The sequence below is a fragment of the Eurosta solidaginis genome, chromosome 3, assembly GCF_040869045.1.
Source record: "Eurosta solidaginis isolate ZX-2024a chromosome 3, ASM4086904v1, whole genome shotgun sequence".
In the NCBI taxonomy this organism is placed as follows: domain Eukaryota; kingdom Metazoa; phylum Arthropoda; class Insecta; order Diptera; family Tephritidae; genus Eurosta; species Eurosta solidaginis.
The window spans coordinates 30,840,637-30,859,129 of NC_090321.1; the positions used below are offsets into that span (position 1 = coordinate 30,840,637).

The window sequence follows — 18,493 nt, forward strand, 5'->3', positions numbered from 1 at the left end:
ATGTCTATTGAGGCGGTCAGGTAAAGACGTACAGCTCACAGCCGCAAACCAATATGGTTATTTGCATTATCAGGCCCAGCATAAACCTTTTCAATGTGTTATCTAGCTGTCTCCTTAATGACAAAGACGAAAAAAATCAAGGTCTTAATATTGTCCCAGACCCCAGTCTTTTGGCTGCCAATATCAACGCGTTTCCAAAGAAAATACCCAGAGTTTTGTTTACCATTCAGTGATAGTAACTGCAGTTTCAGGCGTGACAATACTTATTCCTATAGTACCTCCATGATACGCCAAAAATATTAGAAGACCCATGTAAACAAGATCGACAACCAGTAAATATTATTCCACCTAAAACTAGCTTTCCGTAGCAAGAATTTCTATGTACGTGCCACCGAGCCCGCTGGTTTAGAATTAGGCAGCAGTAACATCGAAAATGCTGTAGGCTAAGAAATCCCACACACGCTGCTACTCTTGCAAGTAGTTCTACCTCGAACTGATTAGGCAATTGAAAAGTTAAGTCTTCTGCCGAGAAATAAAATTCTGCGCTGTAAGTCTATTTTTGCCCTTACGAAGCACATTGGCAGCAGCAGATTCATAGAACCTGGGGTATTAGAAAGAAAAGTTCTTTGTTATAATTATGAGCCATTGAGCAATGTTTAGAACTGATATCGACAAAGATATGCAGATATCGTAGAAAGTCCTTCTTCTGTCTGCACTCTACGGCAACAGTTAAGGTGCCACTGCGTTGAAAAGATCAGACGGAGAAGGATTTCGTTTTCTCTCAATTTTAGTCGCCGGGTGAGCTCCAATTAAGAGTAAGAACGAGAACCTTCATTTATTATTTAATTTTCCTCAGTGTTTGCTACTTTTGTCTCGATGATTTTGAAATTAATGATCAAATGATGTACTCGAAGCACGTCACAGTTTATTAGATTATCAGATTCATAGAACCTGGGGTATTAGAAAGAAAAGTTCTTTGTTATAATTATGAGCCATTGAGCAATGTTTAGAACTGATATCGACAAAGATATGCAGATATCGTAGAAATTCCTTCTTCTGTCTGCACTCTACGGCAACAGTTAAGGCGCCACTGCGTTGAAAAGATCAGACGGAGATGGATTTCGTTTTCTCTCAATTTTAGTCGCCGGGTGAGCTCCAATTAAGAGTAAGAACGAGAACCTTCATTTATTATTTAATTTTCCTCAGTGTTTGCTACTTTTGTCTCGATGATTTTGAAATTAATGATCAAATGATGTACTCGAAGCACGTCACAGTTTATTAGTCGTCCGAAACAACAACTATTAAAGAACGTCGCTACCTTGGTGAAAACTTCTCTTATTTACCAAATATTTCGAACTGCGAATAGTTTTCATAAGTGTGGCATTTACTTTTATGTATGGCGCTCAAAATGTGTGATCATCAAAACAGCTTTTGATTACAGTGGTATTGAAATTGCTCCAGGTTAGACTGATCTTCGGAGAGCTTTCAAACTGTGAAAACTAATATCTTCAGCCAGAAAGTATGCAATGAATTCATGACTCTACTACAGGTGCAACAGTTGGAAGTTGAAATAATTTGTGCACCTCTAAACAAAATTTGATTCATAAAAAGATCAGCAAATGTGACTCTCATCCCCCTGTTAGTTTTTAGTAACAAAACCAAACGCAATATTTAATCTTAAAATTCGCAGTTTATTACATTCCATACTTCTACCCATTATGGGTTATAACATGCAACAAATGGCAAAACAAATTGCCATTTGATTTTTATCGAGCGTTGTAAATAATTTGTGTGAATCGCGGTTGATAATAAATGGGTCCGTATGGCCAATGGAAGCCTTGCGAAAATCTTGCTAGATCGGATTGAGCAATATTTGAAAACAGATCAAATACAGAATTTCCATTATGAGCAGCAGCTGTGCTTAAATCGGAAGTTGAATATGCCGCAGGTGTAGTCGAAGAATATACGCTTGGACTTGAAGCTGCGTGCGGGTGCTTTGGCGTTGAGTATACTTCTGGATAAAGTACCAAATGCGAAGTGGGTGCCTTTTGGGAGTGTAATGAAGCGGAATAAGCCGAACTTGTTTTATGATGCGAGAGATGTGGCTCTTCGCTTTTGTGAGATAGCAGAGCATGTTTTGCGGATTCGTATTCGTCGCCTTGGGTTTCATATGTCGACGACTTCACCGCATGTTGGGGGGCGTAAAATTCTGACGATGAATAATTTTCTGTGTCAGCCGAATAAGAAGATGTCTCCGTTGTGGGATAGGTAGATGCTGAATATAATTCTGGGGACAACACCAGATTTAAAGTATGAGCATGATGAGAGTGTAATGATGGATGAGATATGTGCTGCTCGAATACAAAATGTGGGTAAGATGATGATATATCAGTGTAGTGCTGAGGAGCTGAGGCCGGAGCTAAAAATATGAAATCACTTAATACTGAATTTTGCCTCGAGTTAATATAAAAGGGTGGACCATGTTGTGCTGTTTCATATATGCCCTCTTGACTTTCATACGACTTAGGTTCGTCTAACTTTTGGAGTAGTGCATGTGGTTCTGATGCGGAGTGACTTTTCCCTTCAGCGGGATAAGAAGTTACGTCCGATGGGGAATAAGTCTGTGGTGATGCATTATAATATTGATCCTCAGGAGCGTATGACGCTGACTCCTGAGCTGCGTTTTGATTTATTTTGGAATACGGAGCTGAGTGCTTTTCTTCTTGAACTTTGTAGGAAGATGACTCTTGAGCTGAATTTTGTTTTATTTTGGGAAATTGTGCTGAGCACTTTTCTGATTCAGTTTTGTATGAAGGTACTAAGCTATCTTCTGTATTAAGATATGGCGCTGTATGAGATTCTTCTGGAGCTGCATAATTTTCTTCGGGAGCTGCATAATCTCTTGCTGGAGTCTCGTAAGCCTTTGTTGGTATTCCTGGACTTGGGATAGAAGTAGTATATGTCTCGTTAACGAGTGCTTGTATAGTGTGCGTTGATTTGTATGAGGATGGTGATCCATAATTCTCTAGCGCAGTTGGGTGGGACCAAGGCGAATGATCGTAAGAAGACGACGACGCCTCATAAGCTGAATCTTTTTCCTCATTTATGGAAGATACTAGGTTTTGCTCTAGTGTAGGTGAAGGAATTTGAATAGGAGCTGCATAAATTTCTGCTAGTTTACTATAATCCTCTTCCTTAGATGCGTACGTAGTAGGCACCTGTTCTAAACCTTGATTAGGGTATTCTTTCTCATATGTTTTAGGCGAGTGTATGCTGGTTTGATGTGAATTGCCGGCTGCACATTCCTTTCCCTGGCCTGCATTCGAAGGTAGGCCTTCAGCTGGATAAGATTTCGCATTATTTACAGCTACACCTGTGTAAGAGTGCGGCGCTGCCACGGATGCTGGATAATTTTGCTGATAATTTGATGTCGTGATAGCTTCTCGTTGCTCTGGAGCGGGATAGGGTGTTGTGTATGCTGGAGAGGGCGCATGTGCGTAACTTTTCGTATCACCTGCATATGATGAGCCATAGTCTGATGTAGAGTCAAAAGATGGATACGTTTGCTCTTTAGCTACAAACGCAGCTTTATCTTCCGTATATTCCTTTGGCGCAGAATAGGAAACTTCGTTAGCATATCCTTTTATCTGATCTATGTGAGAAGATGTTGCAGACTGATTAGATGCTATGTAGTTGTCGTTTTTAGCTGTGTACGAAGGTGCTGATTTCACTGTTGCATAAGCATTCGAAGCTTCGTTCTTTGAAGCAGCTGTAGCTGACGCCAAGTTATGCTGATCTTTAGCTGCATACGACGCTGATGTATGTGCAATAGCTTTGTCTAAATTGGGATACAGTGGTGCATGTCCATTTTCTTCATCGACGTAAGAAGAGGATGTTGGTGCTGGTCCCTGCTCTGGGTAATCTGCCGCTTGGTTTGCATAAGTTGGGTTTTGAATTCCACAATCTTTCTCTTTTGCTGCATACTCTACCCCTTCTTGTGCATAATTAGATCCTTGCCCTGAGTATTCCAGTTCTAATGCCTTGTCGTTTTGTTTGTTAACCTCACCAACTTTATCCGGTGGTGTATAATCGGACGCTTGTTCTGACCCGTCTGGTTTTCGAGCTGCGTGATTTGGGCGCTCAGTTCCATAAACTAACCCTTGCGCTTCATAATATAGTCCTCGACCTGTGTGACCTGCTTCTGTAGTTGGATAATACTGCGCCTGATCGGCACTACCTGTCGCTTGATCGGTTCTTTGTTTTCCTTGTGCGACATAATTTCGTCCTTCAACTTCATAGTCCTTAGCTTCCTCTGCATACTTTATCTGATGTGGTGCATTATTAGGTTCACGTTGTGAATAATCTGGTTCGGGTATTAGATAATTTGGTCCTTGAGTATAATCTGGCGATTTTTCCTTTTCTTGTTCCAAATAATTTGGTCCTTGATGTTCATCATCTTTCAAATTTGCTGTGTCTTGTTTTACATGATTAGGTTCATGTCCAGAGTAAACTGGTTTGGATGTTGCATAATTTGGTCCTTGTGCTACATAATCATCTGTATCTGAACTTTGCTCCATGTTTTCTGGTATCCGTTCTACGTGATTTAGTCGCACAGTAGAAAACCCAGATTCTTGTCCTATTAAATGTGGTCCATGACCTGTATGACTTATTTTTGGTACTGGATAATATTGAGCTGCATCACCTAATGTGTGATATGCTTCCTGACTTGCATAATGTCTTTCCTGTGGTGCATACTCTGGGGTTTGCTTCGCATAGTCTTCTTTCTGTGCCGCGTCAGAATAATCTTTTTCTTGTGCGACATAATTCGGTCCTTGGTTTCGATATCCTTTAACATTTGCTGCATACTCTGACGATTTTTCTTTTTCTTGTTGCAAATAATTTGGTCCTTGATCTCCATAATCTTCCACATTTGCTGTCTTTTGTTGTGCATAATTAGCTTCATAGCCTGAGTAAAATGGTTTGAATGTTGGATAACTTGGTTCATGCGCTGCAAAATCGTCTTCTTGTTTGGCATTATATGACGTTTGCTCCGTGCTGCCTGATTTTCGTTCTGCGTGATTTGGTTTCTCAGTGGAATAATCGGGTTCTTGTGCTACATAATGTGAATCCAGTCGTAGGAAATCTGGTTCTTTTGTTGCGTATTCTGGTTCATCGCCTGCATATTTGGATGCTTCAACGTTTGTATTTGGATAGTCCTCTGCGTAATTCTGTTTATGAGGAAGCAACCTTGAATATTTAGCGGCTGACTGGTCGAAACCATTATAGGTTTCATCTGCTGTAGATTGATATACCAAGTGATCGTCCAACAGCGGTGCGGGAAAAGGTGAACAAGCTCCTTCGCCAATGATTACCCATCCTAGTTTTAGAAAAAAAGAGGCTTCTATAAATATCAAAGACGAGCAGGGTACCCGGCGTTGCTCGGGTTGGGCAGATACTAATCTAAATAAGAAGGTGTATTTTAACGTATTCCCGTTACTCAGAGTCAAGCAATCAGTATGTAAGATTTTATTGATCTTCTTCAAAATGTATCTTCCAATTTTTCTCATTCTTACCCTTTATAATTACCTTATATCTCCCTCTTCTTTTTTTACACCCTCTACCTCTCTCCTTCTTTTTTTTTAGATCCCTCATTCCTCTAATTTATCATTCTTTGATTTATTTTTCAAATTTCATTTTGTCACACACAATTCATACTCAAAATCTCATAACTTAATCAGAATATTTTAGCTGCACAATTTTTGTCTATCATCTCATATAGACAGCTATTTTTACAATGGAATGCATAAATTTAATAAAAAATTTTAAATCACTCAATGCAATCGCTTTAACTTTTTGTGAATTCAATGCTATGACCAAGCAAAAGTTCTGCACTTAAGTATGAGTAACTTTTGCTGACATACAAATTTTGTCGCACCACCCAGTGGCGCATGTGAAATTGAAAAAGAATCTAAATTTAAAATTCTTAGTTCTGAAATATGAAGAACCTTCGTCTTGATCGAAGGAACCTATAGCCAAAATTTGGTGATGATTGAAGTATGGGAAATACGTTTCCATAGGGAACACACATACATACACAGAATTTGATTTTTATATATATAGTTTTATAGTCTTTTATATGTTAAACTTACTTTGCTTGGTTTCACAAGCTAAGCGCTCTACGAGACAAGCATTTGGCACCGTTTTTGCTGGTCCTATCGGAACACGCTGTGCACAGACAGGTTTATAGAGTGTAGGGCAAACGATTTCCTGACAATCCAACAAACAATTTTCAATATCCGTACGCACAGGAGCTGTGGTTGCATGAAGAGATTAAAAATATGTTCCTTCACAAAAGCTCAAAATATTTACTTACCTGGTTTACCAGCAAAAATACGTTTATAAACATAAGCATTTAATTTACATTCGCTTTCGAAGTAAAGATATGCTTGTCCGTTGGTAGCGCATACTGGTGGTCCACCTGTAGGGCAAATTGGTGTATAGAAGGATGTTGCAGTGGTGGCCACCCAGCTGCATATAAAAAATATTAACCACATTTTTACAATGAATTTACCGTCACTTTTAAGCAAATGCTGTGTATAACTGAAGTATTTTTGTTTTTGTACTGCAATTTCTGGTTTTGTCGACCTTTTATATTTCAATAAGAAAAATTCGCTGGTTCTTCCATTCTTGCCTAATCATTTTCTGTGCCTATGAAGCGTGCTTGTATGCAGGCCACATTTCATGTTTTGGCAAAGTTCGTCAACCATAAGACGAATTTTAGCCCTTATCTTAAGAAGCTCCAGTTATTTTTCGAGTTTAGTACTGCTTTTGTACGTGTTTTTCGGCTGTCGGTCTTAGTGCGGCCTACAAAGAATCCTAAGAAAACATAAAAGTCTGTTGGTGCGTTCATGAAATTTCCCACATTTAATTGAAATTATTACGCAATAATGTGCTAATGAGTGTTTAATCATAATTCAATGGAATTCTTATTTCTGCATGCTTGCCCATTCGTCATTAATAGTTCCGGTTGTATAAAGTTCATCTCAATTATTTCTTTTCTTCCCTTCTCTGACTTTAACGCATCAAGAATAACGAATAAACATTGAGACGTGTATTCTTAATTGTTAGCTATAGCACGTCAGTCCATAATCTCTTCTCGTCTCTAAAACTACATGCATTCAACAATGTTTGTGTTTTTGTAAATATATTTGTTTAGTCTAGGGGTTTGGCCATTAACCACAGTGTAGTTGTTTTCGAGGTCTAATAAAAAGAATTCACACTACTTGACCAAATGAAGCGCAGCTCATGTCAGATAGGAGGCAGTAGACCAAATGCTCTATTAGCTTACTTCATGGAGTCTTCTGGGTATCCAAGTTTTCCACTTTTTGTGATCAGATTCATATTAAACGATATTTTTATCATACAGCCTCCCTGCAAACCATAATAATGACCTGCTTGTTTAGCTTCAAAGTAGCATTACCGAGTGTGGTTTATTTATGACGTCTGGTAATGTTGCTGTTGTTGTAGTAACAAAGATACTCTACGCGAGTTTTTAGGAGTTTTATCAATGTTGTTGATCCTTTGCCGGATATAGATCCTTTACGTACTGGTAACATAATGGTGCAGGTACAAGCTCGACCAACTATGGAACGGTTTAATATGACGACATTGAACCTTCTAGACAATTCCCCCTAGCCCCCCACCCCGTTCTTCCATGAAGGACTTGGGGTCGCCATTGCCTCGACTGTTAAGAAACAAGATTCGCCACGGGTAGATGAGGCTTACAATTGGGTTGGATAATCTATATATTGCACTGGCAACCCTTTGAAAGAGTTGCGTTACACAACTCCTGGTGATAGCCGAGATCTGTGGTTATTTTGCATTGTTTGTGTTTAATCAAGAATTTCGAGACTCGAGAATTCGCAAAGTTGGCTACTCGTGCAGTTCTCGAATCTCGAAATACTCGTTAAGCTCGCGAGCTTCTCGACATTCAATATAGTCGCTGCTTTGTCAGTATTATATGAAGATCGTACGATTTCTCCTTGAACATATGCGAGATTTTCAAGGCTAGATAAACCAAAAACTCGGCTTCGGCAGTAGAATATGTAAAGTTACAATCTTTTTTCTTTTCACTTGTAATAGAGAACAAATTCTAAGCTCTATATAAGTAATACTAACATTGCAACAATTAAAGTGAATGTCAACAAGCTCGAGTGTTTCAAGCCGATGCTCGCGAATTATTTCTTCTCGAGCGAATTCGAAAAATTGTAATCTCTAATAAAGAATAAAAAAATAAGATGCAAGAGCTTTGCTGGCTTGGTCAAAGTCAAGCTATGCGAATAGATGAAGATGCTAAGGCCCAAAGGAATCTCTATCGTCATCCGAATTTGGACATAGAGGAAAAGGAGAGCTCCATGGAGTCAGAAAAACAGGGCATGGAAGACTTGATTTGCGTTGGTAGTCCAATCGGTGTCAGTTTTTGCTTAAGAAAAACGAACCGCCAGACGATCAAGCGTCTATTAATAGAAAATAGACCCTCTACAGGCAAGAGTTGCTGGCGAACTGGGTTAAAACTAATTTACAAATTTGTTGAAAGTTGTCATATACAGGTAAATACATAAAATTCGATGCGATAGTACTGCGACCGTTTCACCACGTGAAACCAATATATTTTACTCCAACGTTGTGTATCGTTATCTTTAGGGGTCAGAAATCTGAACCTTAGTATCATACTGAGTTGGAGGCAGAAATAAGTTAAGACTACTTCGCAAGCTCCCGGTCTACTAGTTACACTTCCCCTTGATAGAATCTTCATCAGCATTCCGCTACGCAGGGACGTATTTCTTCCTCTCTGCTTTGGGCCGTTGTAATGATGGACTTACTACAGGATCTTTAGCGAAGTGTTACAGGGTTATTTACATGGGTGTTGTGACCACGTGGTCCGAATCATGAGGACTAGCTGTCAACCCCAGTAAAACTGGAGCATAGGAAGGCTTCAGTTGTCTTGTACTGCCGTCGAAGTTGAATTGGCAAACAATGGGGGTCTCTCCAAAGGTGGTACGTTTGATGAGCGATACGCATCTTACACTGTCTAAAGGTTGGAAGCAGTTCAGCAATCCGCGGTGGTTGGTATAAGCCGGTCCTAACCTTCATACAATACCTATGTACATTATAACTAAAGAGGATGCTGAATCAGTACCTGGTTGACATCGTGGAATAAATAGCCGCAGCGCGGGCGGAAGCTGGGCTTTGTGACGCCGGTGAATCAACATGCGAGTAACGGGCCCTTGAGCATTTTGACCGACTTCGACTTAATCCCTGGTTATACATTCACTAGTTATATACCTTCATGGTATCAATGGAGTGTGATATTAATATGGGACCGGAGTCAGGTGAACTTTTTGAAACTGGATGGATCCAGGTGAACGGGGGAGACGGGGTGGAGTATTCTGCTATAAGCTCCGTGTTAGCCGGAAATTTAGGTTGTCCGATCATTGCAGTGTCGTACTATCCGCCACTGTAACTGTTAGGGAATTTAACATCTATTCAGCGAGTCAGGTGGTTAAAATCTATCACCGTAAGGTCGAAGGCTGCCTAACTTTCTACTTTTTGTTAAAAATTATCTGGGTGCCACGGCATAAGGATATCCCTGGCAACTGCCAGGTTGACCTCTTCACTAGAGCAGGCAAATTGAACATGTATGTCCGTCGAGATTTTGCTCTTGGAAAGGTGAGCCTCTAGTCAGTTTAGCAAACGCTGGCATGGCACGATCTTTAGCCGTATGTGAGGTCTTTATGGCCCCTTGCTGACTTCACGCGCTCGGTGAATCTATTAGGGTTTACAAAAAATCATCTATTCAGTGTTTTTGGAGTGTAAACAGAGCACTACCTAATGGGAGTCCATGCAGTACGCCTCAGTATACTGGACAGCCGCTATTTTAGCTACATAGCGGAGGAAGAGGTGGCATCATGCATTCAATTTATGCTCAACTGTCAATCTTTTTCGAGAACGAGGCGTAAATATCTCCGTCGGAACGTATTCTTTGAAGGAAATTTGGAAGATCGATGTGTGCCTTAGCTTTATCGTTATCGTTCGAGTTTGCTGTTCTTTTACTGGACTCCTGTCTTCCAACAAAACCTAACCTAACTTACCGCCGAGAATATTAAGGCCAAGCTTCTCTTCCAATTTTCGTCATGCTCCTTTTTAATGAGATGAGTTTTCATTGAGTAGCGTTTCATGACAGAAATACATTCGGTGGGTTTGCCAAATCCCTATGGATGGGCGACTGAAAAATTTGTTTCCTAATTTTTATTGTTGCTTTACTCGGGACTTGAACTCAGGTCCTTCGATGTGGTAGGCGATGTACGCTACCTCCACCCAAGTATTTATGTACATACTTCCTCTTAACCCTGGGCTGTGGTATAAATATTTCAGAATCGTGAATGAGGCTCGTTCCACAATTATGATCTTGTCCTTGGCTTACATTGATCTAAGGATGGTAGCCATTTGGAGAACGCCAATCAATGGGTACCAGACTACACACCAAGCAAGGGTTTTCCAGAAAGCACCACGAAATTCTTTTTATTGCAATTACCTATACTTTGAGGATGACTATAGAAAGTCTTAGCATCTTATTATATTTGGCGATGAAGATTTAAAACTGAGATTTAACGCGTTGAAAACGTACCTACACAAATTGCAAGCCCTATTTTCTTAGGCGAGATCAAAGAACAATATCTTAATTTTTCACATCTTTTATTTTTTATTTTTCGGAGCATTATAAGCTTACGTCTTAAAGATAATAAGTAGTATCACTTGAATAGGGTTCAAGAACTGGAGCAGGAGCAGTAATAGTTGGTGCTGAATAAGTTTTCGAATCCGATGCATACCCGCCTTTTTGATTAGCAAAATATGTGGATACCGTTGGTTTATCTTTAGATGCTGGAGCTGAGTGAGATCTGAAAGATGGTGCATATATTTCGCTTTGGGCGGAGTAAGATGATTTTAGAGCTGAAGCATATCCCTTTACATGAGCTGAGTAAGGTGATGAGTGAGATTGTGCTGGATTGGGAGCAGAGGCTGTGTATTGTTTTGGAGCTGATTTATATTCTCCATCATTGGCAGAGTAAGTCATTGAGTGCTTTGGTGCTGCATAAGACGATGAAGAGGAAGTAGGAGCTGTATATTGCTTCGGAACTTTTTCATATCCTTCATTTTCAAAAGAGTAAGCAGATGAATATGCGTTTGCCTTAGAAGTTGTTGTCGCAGATGGCGAGTACAATTTTGAAGCTGATGCATGATGTTCACTTTGGTCGGAGTAAGATGAGGAAAGTGCAGGTGCTTCATAAGACGCTGAAGCGGAGGTCTGAGCTGAAGGGGATTTTACAGCTGAGTGTTCCTTACTCTGAGCTGAATTAAACTTTGGAGCTGGCGCATATCCTTCACTTGGAGCTGAGGCATATTCTTCGTTCTGAGCTGAGTAAGATGATGAATGCGATGATGCATCATACGATGATGGGGCTGAATGAGATTTTGTAGTTTGGGTATTTTCCTTACTGTGAGCTGAATAAGCTGTTGGAACAGAGCCTGAAACTGAATATAATTTCGGAGCTGGTGCATATCCTGCACTTGGAGCTTCGTTGTGAACAGAGTGTGATGACGAATGCGATGATGCATCATACGATGATTGGGCAGAATACGGTTTTATAGCTGGGGCATGTTCGTTACTGTGAGCTGTATAAGTTTTTGAAGCAGAGGCTGGAGATGAATACGATTTCGCAGCCGTTGCACATCCTTCACTGGGAGCTGAGGCATATTCTTCGTCTTGAGCTGAGTAGGACGATGTGTGCGATGGAGCATCATACGCTAATGGGGCAGAATACGAATTTGTAGCTGGGGCATGTTCTTTACTGTGAGTTGTATAAATTTTTGAAGCAGAAGCTGGAGGTGAATACGATTTCGCAGCCGTTGCGTATCCTTCACTTGGAGCTGGAGCATATTCTTCGTTTTGAGCTGAGTAGGATGATGAATGCGATGGAGCATCATACCATAATGGGGCAGAATGCGAATTTGTAGCTGGGTCATGTTCTTTACTGTGAGCTGTATAAGTTTTTGAAGCAGAAGCTGGAACTGAATACGATTTCGCAGCCGTTGCATATCCTTCACTTGGAGCTGATGCATATTCTTCGTCTTGAGCTGAGTAGGATGATGAATGCGATGGAGCATCATACGATAATGGCGCAGAATAAGATTTTGTAGCTGGGGCATGTTCCTTACTGTGAGCTATATAAGTTTTTGAAGCAGAAGTTGGAGCTGAATACGATTTCGCAGCCGATACATATCCTTCACTTGGAACTGAGGCATATTCTTCGTTTTGAGCAGAGTAGGATGATGACTGCGATGGAGCATCATACGATAATGGGGCAGAATAAGATTTTGTAGCTGGGGCATGTTCCTTACTGTGAGCTGTATAAGTTTTTGAAGCAGAAGCTGGAGCTGAATACGATTTCGCAGCCGATGCATATCCTTCAATTGGAACTGAGGCATATTCTTCGTTTTGAGCTGAGTAGGATGATAAATGCGACGGAGCATCATACGCTAATGGGGCAGAATACGAATTTGTAGCTGGGGCATGTTCTTTACTGTGAGTTGTATAAATTTTTGAAGCAGAAGCTGGAGGTGAATACGATTTCGCAGCCGTTGCGTATCCTTCACTTGGAGCTGGAGCATATTCTTCGTTTTGAGCTGAGTAGGATGATGAATGCGATGGAGCATCATACGATAATGGGGCAGAATGCGAATTTGTAGCTGGGTCATGTTCTTTACTGTGAGCTGTATAAGTTTTTGAAGCAGAAGCTGGAACTGAATACGATTTCGCAGCCGTTGCATATCCTTCACTTGGAGCTGATGCATATTCTTCGTCTTGAGCTGAGTAGGATGATGAATGCGATGGAGCATCATACGATAATGGGGCAGAATAAGATTTTGTAGCTGGGGCATGTTCCTTACTGTGAGCTGTATAAGTTTTTGAAGCAGAAGCTGGAGCTGAATACGATTTCGCAGCCGATGCATATCCTTCAATTGGAACTGAGGCATATTCTTCGTTTTGAGCTGAGTAGGATGATAAATGCGACGGAGCATCATACGCTAATGGGGCAGAATACGAATTTGTAGCTGGGGCATGTTCTTTACTGTGAGTTGTATAAATTTTTGAAGCAGAAGCTGGAGGTGAATACGATTTCGCAGCCGTTGCGTATCCTTCACTTGGAGCTGGAGCATATTCTTCGTTTTGAGCAGAGTAGGATGATGACTGCGATGGAGCATCATACGATAATGGGGCAGAATAAGATTTTGTAGCTGGGGCATGTTCCTTACTGTGAGCTGTATAAGTTTTTGAAGCAGAAGCTGGAGCTGAATACGATTTCGCAGCCGATGCATATCCTTCAATTGGAACTGAGGCATATTCTTCGTTTTGAGCTGAGTAGGATGATAAATGCGACGGAGCATCATACGCTAATGGGGCAGAATACGAATTTGTAGCTGGGGCATGTTCTTTACTGTGAGTTGTATAAATTTTTGAAGCAGAAGCTGGAGGTGAATACGATTTCGCAGCCGTTGCGTATCCTTCACTTGGAGCTGGAGCATATTCTTCGTTTTGAGCTGAGTAGGATGATGAATGCGATGGAGCATCATACGATAATGGGGCAGAATGCGAATTTGTAGCTGGGTCATGTTCTTTACTGTGAGCTGTATAATTTTTTGAAGCAGAAGCTGGAACTGAATACGATTTCGCAGCCGTTGCATATCCTTCACTTGGAGCTGATGCATATTCTTCGTCTAGAGCTGAGTAGGATGATGAATGCGATGGAGCATCATACGATAATGGGGCAGAATAAGATTTTGTAGCTGGGGCATGTTCCTTACTGTGAGCTGTATAAGTTTTTGAAGCAGAAGCTGGAGCTGAATACGATTTCGCAGCCGATGCATATCCTTCAATTGGAACTGAGGCATATTCTTCGTTTTGAGCTGAGTAGGATGATAAATGCGACGGAGCATCATACGCTAATGGGGCAGAATACGAATTTGTAGCTGGGGCATGTTCTTTACTGTGAGTTGTATAAATTTTTGAAGCAGAAGCTGGAGGTGAATACGATTTCGCAGCCGTTGTGTATCCTTCACTTGGAGCTGGAGCATATTCTTCGTTTTGAGCTGAGTAGGATGATGAATGCGATGGAGCATCATACGATAATGGGGCAGAATGCGAATTTGTAGCTGGGTCATGTTCCTTACTGTGAGCTGTATAAGTTTTTGAAGCAGAAGCTGGAGCTGAATACGATTTCGCAGCCGTTGTATATCCTTCACTTCCAGCTGAGGCATATTCTTCGTCTTGAGCTGAGTAGGATGATGACTGCGATGGAGCATCATACGATAATGGGGCAGAATATGAACTTGTAGCTGGGCCATGTTCTTTACTGTGAGCTATATAAGTTTTTGAAGCAGAAGCTGGAGCTGAATACGATTTCGCAGCCGTTGCATATCCTTCACTTGGAGCTGATGCATATTCTTCGTCTTGAGCTGAGTAGGATGATGAATTCGATGGAGCATCATACGATAATGGCGCAGAATAAGATTTTATAGCTGGAGCATATTCCTTACTGTGAGCTGTATAAGTTTTTGAAGCAGTAGCTGGAGCTGAATACGATTTCGCAGCCGTTGTATATCCTTCACTTGGAGTTGCTGCATATTCTTCGTCTTGAGCAGAGTAGGATGATGAATGCGATGGAGCATCATACGATAATGGAGCAGAATAAGATTTTGTAGCTGGGGCATGTTCCTTGCTGTGAGCTGTATAAGTTTTTAAAGCAGAAGCTGGAGCTGAATACGATTTCGCAGCCGTTGCATATCCTTCACTTGGAGCTGATGCATATTCTTCGTCTTGAGCTGAGTAGGACGATGGGTGCGATGGAGCGTCATACGATAATGGCGCAGAATAAGATTTTGTAGCTGGGGCATGTTCCTTACTGTGAGCTGTATAAGTTTTTGAAGCAGAAGCTGGAGCTGAATACGATTTCGCAGCCGTTGCACATCCTTCACTTGGAGCTGAGGCATATTCTTCGTCTTGAGCTGAGTAGGACGATGAGTGCGATGGAGCATCATACGATAATGGCGCAGAATAAGATTTTGTAGCTGGGGCATGTTCCTTACTGTGAGCTGTATAAGTTTTTGAAGCAAAAGCTGGAGCTGAATACGATTTCGCAGCCGTTGCATATCCTTCACTTGGAGCTGATGCATATTCTTCGTCTTGAGCTGAGTAGGATGATGAATGCGATGGAGCATCATACGATAATGGAGCAGAATAAGATTTTGTAGCTGGGGCATGTTCCTTGCTGTGAGCTGTATAAGTTTTTAAAGCAGAAGCTGGAGCTGAATACGATTTCGCAGCCGTTGCATATACTTCACTTGGAGCTGAGGCATATTCTTCATCTTGAGCTGAGTAGGATGATGACTGCGATAGAGCATCATACGGTAATGGGACAGAATACGAATTTGTAGCTGGGGAAAGTTCTTTACTGTGAGCTGTATAAGTTTTTAAAGCAGAAGCTGGAGCTGAATACGATTTCGCAGCCGTTGCACATCCTTCACTTGGAGCTGATGCATATTCTTCGTGCTGAGCTGAGTAGGATGATGAATGCGATGGAGCATCATACGATAATGGCGCAGAATAAAATTTTGTAGCTGGGGCATGTTCCTTACTGTAAGCTGTATAAGTTTTTGAAGCAGAAGCTGGAGCTGACAACGATTTCTCGGCCGTTGTATATCCTTCACTTGGAGCTGAGGCATATTCTTCGTCTTGAGCTGAGTAGGATGATGACTGCGATGGAGCATCATACGATAATGGAGCAGAACAAGATGAGCAAGGAGCTTGTGCTGAAGAAGCATAAGATGTTGAAGATGGCGTTGAGTATGATGGCGATGCATGCGACTTCGGAGATAGGTAAGCAGATGACTCTGAAGCTTCAGAACCAATGAAGGCAGAGTGTGAGGAAGGAGCTTTTGTTGCTGCTCCATACTGGGATACAGATGATTCATTGTACGAATCTTCAGGTTTGGATGCTGCATAATTTGAGCTAGAAGCCGGTGCGATGTATGAAGTGATGGGAGCTGCATATTCGGATGCCGAGTAAGATTCAGAAGCTTGGAGCTCTGGAGCTGTATAAGAAGATGGTCCAGAATAAGACTCAGAGGTTTCGGCTCCTGCAACACTTTGACCAGCGTAAGAACCTTTTTCTGTTTTTACTGCATGCGAGCATGGAGCTGGGGCTGAAGATGTGTGGGAAGCTGAAGGCGGTGCAGTGTACGATGATCCAGAAGATTTTGGTGCAGCATGATATGAATCATGAGCAGGTGCTGGCGCAGTATAAGTCGAAGCGGGTCCCAATGAAGATGAGGAGTGTGCAGCATAGGAAGGTTCAGAGTAAGATGATTCCTTTCTATAAATTGGAGCATGGTGTGAATGTTTTTTATCAAACGTAGACGATTTTTCTGGTGCTGTATATGTGGATGAAGTTTGCGACGAATAAGAAGTTGGCGGGTGTGCAGCGGTTGACTCTGGAGCAGCGTGGTAAGATATTTCGCTTTCATGGGAAAATGACGCTGACGCTTTAGCTGGTGCTGATGCGTAAGGGTATTGATCTTTTTCAGGAGCATCATATGATGTTGCAGCTGCATCATCGTAAGATAGTGAAGTCTCTGGAGCTCTATATGAGGATGGTACAGAGTAAGAAGATGAAGATGAGACTTGCGATGAAGATGGAGTTTCATATGCTGAATTTACTACTAAAGAAGAGGAATATGTTGTCGGTGCCTTTGCAGAGTAAGCAATTTTCGAATCAGTGCTTGGTTCAGAGTACGACTGCTTCGTGACAGAGCTCGGTGCAACTTGATCTGCGTGTTTTGAAGAGGTATAGGCTTCTGGTGTCAATAAGTAGGAGCTCTGAATAGCTTCTGGTGATGCAGGATAATTAACTTTAGCTGTTTTTATGGCAGCGTATGATGTACCAGCTGGTGCCAAATATGGAGCTAATTCAATCGGACCCAGATATCGTGGTAGTGGTATAGATAAATTAGGTCCTCCGTAATACGAAAGAGCAGGCGAAGCCTCGTTCTTATATGGTGCGCCATTGGCATATCCAATTAGGATACCAATTAAAAGTTTTAAAAACATTTTAAAGATACTTTTAGCGGTTATTGCTTGCGAAGGTACAATGGTTTACTCAGTGCTGGTTGTTGGTTTACTGTCGGACTAACGGCCGTGGCTCTTTTTATACTGAAATTCAATTATCTATTGTGGCAGGAAGACACAATCTGCAGACTACTAAGCCCTCTACTGAAATCAGTCACGTGCGTGCATTTTCGGCCTATACTCAAACAAATTTCGCAGAGTTCTCATTTTGCGTTTACTGTCTTTAGCAAACCGTACGTGTTTTTGTACTAAACTTTCCTTTTTAGTATCAACTGTGTACAATGTACATATACATACATATGTTTTTTGCGCTTAACAACTGAGCTTAGTTGTGGAAAACGCAGCTATTGATTAGTTTAATGAAATTTTTGAATTAATGATCATAGACGCGCTGACGGTATTTGAATATCTTAAGTATGCAATTTACTTTAATTAAGTTTATAGAATTGTTTCCTAGACCAAATAGATTCACACTAGAAAAGGAAGACAAAAGCAAAATCTTAGCCCTAACCAGGGACGTAGAGAGAAAATCCGGTCCCGGGACTAAACAATTTACGGGCCCCCTATAAAAAATCCACTAATACATTTGATTAACTTGAATTAATGACGTCTCATTCATGAATCATTATTCATGGATTACATGAACTAAATGATTTTTGGACTACGAGCTATACTATATACAGCCACATATTGTTTCAAATAATCTTTTCTAGTTATTTCATCATCATCATCATCTTCCTCAACTCCTATTGGAGAATAGGGCCTCGACCATCGACTTAAATCTTATTCTGTTAGGTGCAGTTCTTGTGATATCGTTTATCCACTGTTCTGCGCCAAGTTTTCGCAGGTGCACCAGATCATTGGCTTCATTGTGGATTCCATCGCAATGCTTGTCTGGCTATATTTACTGGAGGTCTTCTGAGAGTGTGACCAATCCACGATCATTTACGCTTGGTTATTTCTGTTGCAGCCTTCGGTTGATTTGTTCTACACCATAAGTCGTCATTTGAGATTATTTCCGGCCATCGAATTTTTAGGATTCGGCGCAGACATTTATTAATAAAAACTTGTAGACATTTCTGAATTAAAGTTGAGCTTTTCCACGTCTCGCAAGCATAAAATGGTACTGATTTAACATTCGAATTAAACAGTCGAAGCTTCGTTTTTAAAGATATTTGACTGGACCTCCAAACGTTTGCCAGTTGCCCAAAAGCCGTTCTTGCTTTGTTTATGCGAGACTGAATGCCCTCA

At 41.1% G+C, this 18,493-nt stretch overlaps 3 protein-coding genes across 3 annotated transcripts in view; 1 reads left to right on the forward strand and 2 right to left on the reverse strand.

The window, feature by feature from the left end:
- mwh (multiple wing hairs) overlaps positions 1–18,493 on the forward strand; it is a 466,270-nt gene that overhangs the window by 140,804 nt on the left and 306,973 nt on the right. The window lies entirely within an intron of this gene.
- On the reverse strand, positions 1,671–6,628 carry LOC137243496 (uncharacterized). The gene is made up of 3 exons (XM_067771281.1): positions 6,374–6,628; positions 6,150–6,311; positions 1,671–5,377 (listed from the first exon to the last, which is right to left on the reverse strand). Exons 1-3 carry the CDS (start codon positions 6,552–6,554, stop codon positions 1,767–1,769), a joined length of 3,954 nt encoding a protein of 1,317 aa, XP_067627382.1. The 5' UTR covers positions 6,555–6,628; the 3' UTR covers positions 1,671–1,766.
- On the reverse strand, positions 10,793–17,284 carry LOC137247249 (platelet binding protein GspB-like). The gene has a single exon (XM_067778359.1). It carries the CDS (start codon positions 17,222–17,224, stop codon positions 10,793–10,795), a length of 6,432 nt encoding a protein of 2,143 aa, XP_067634460.1. The 5' UTR covers positions 17,225–17,284.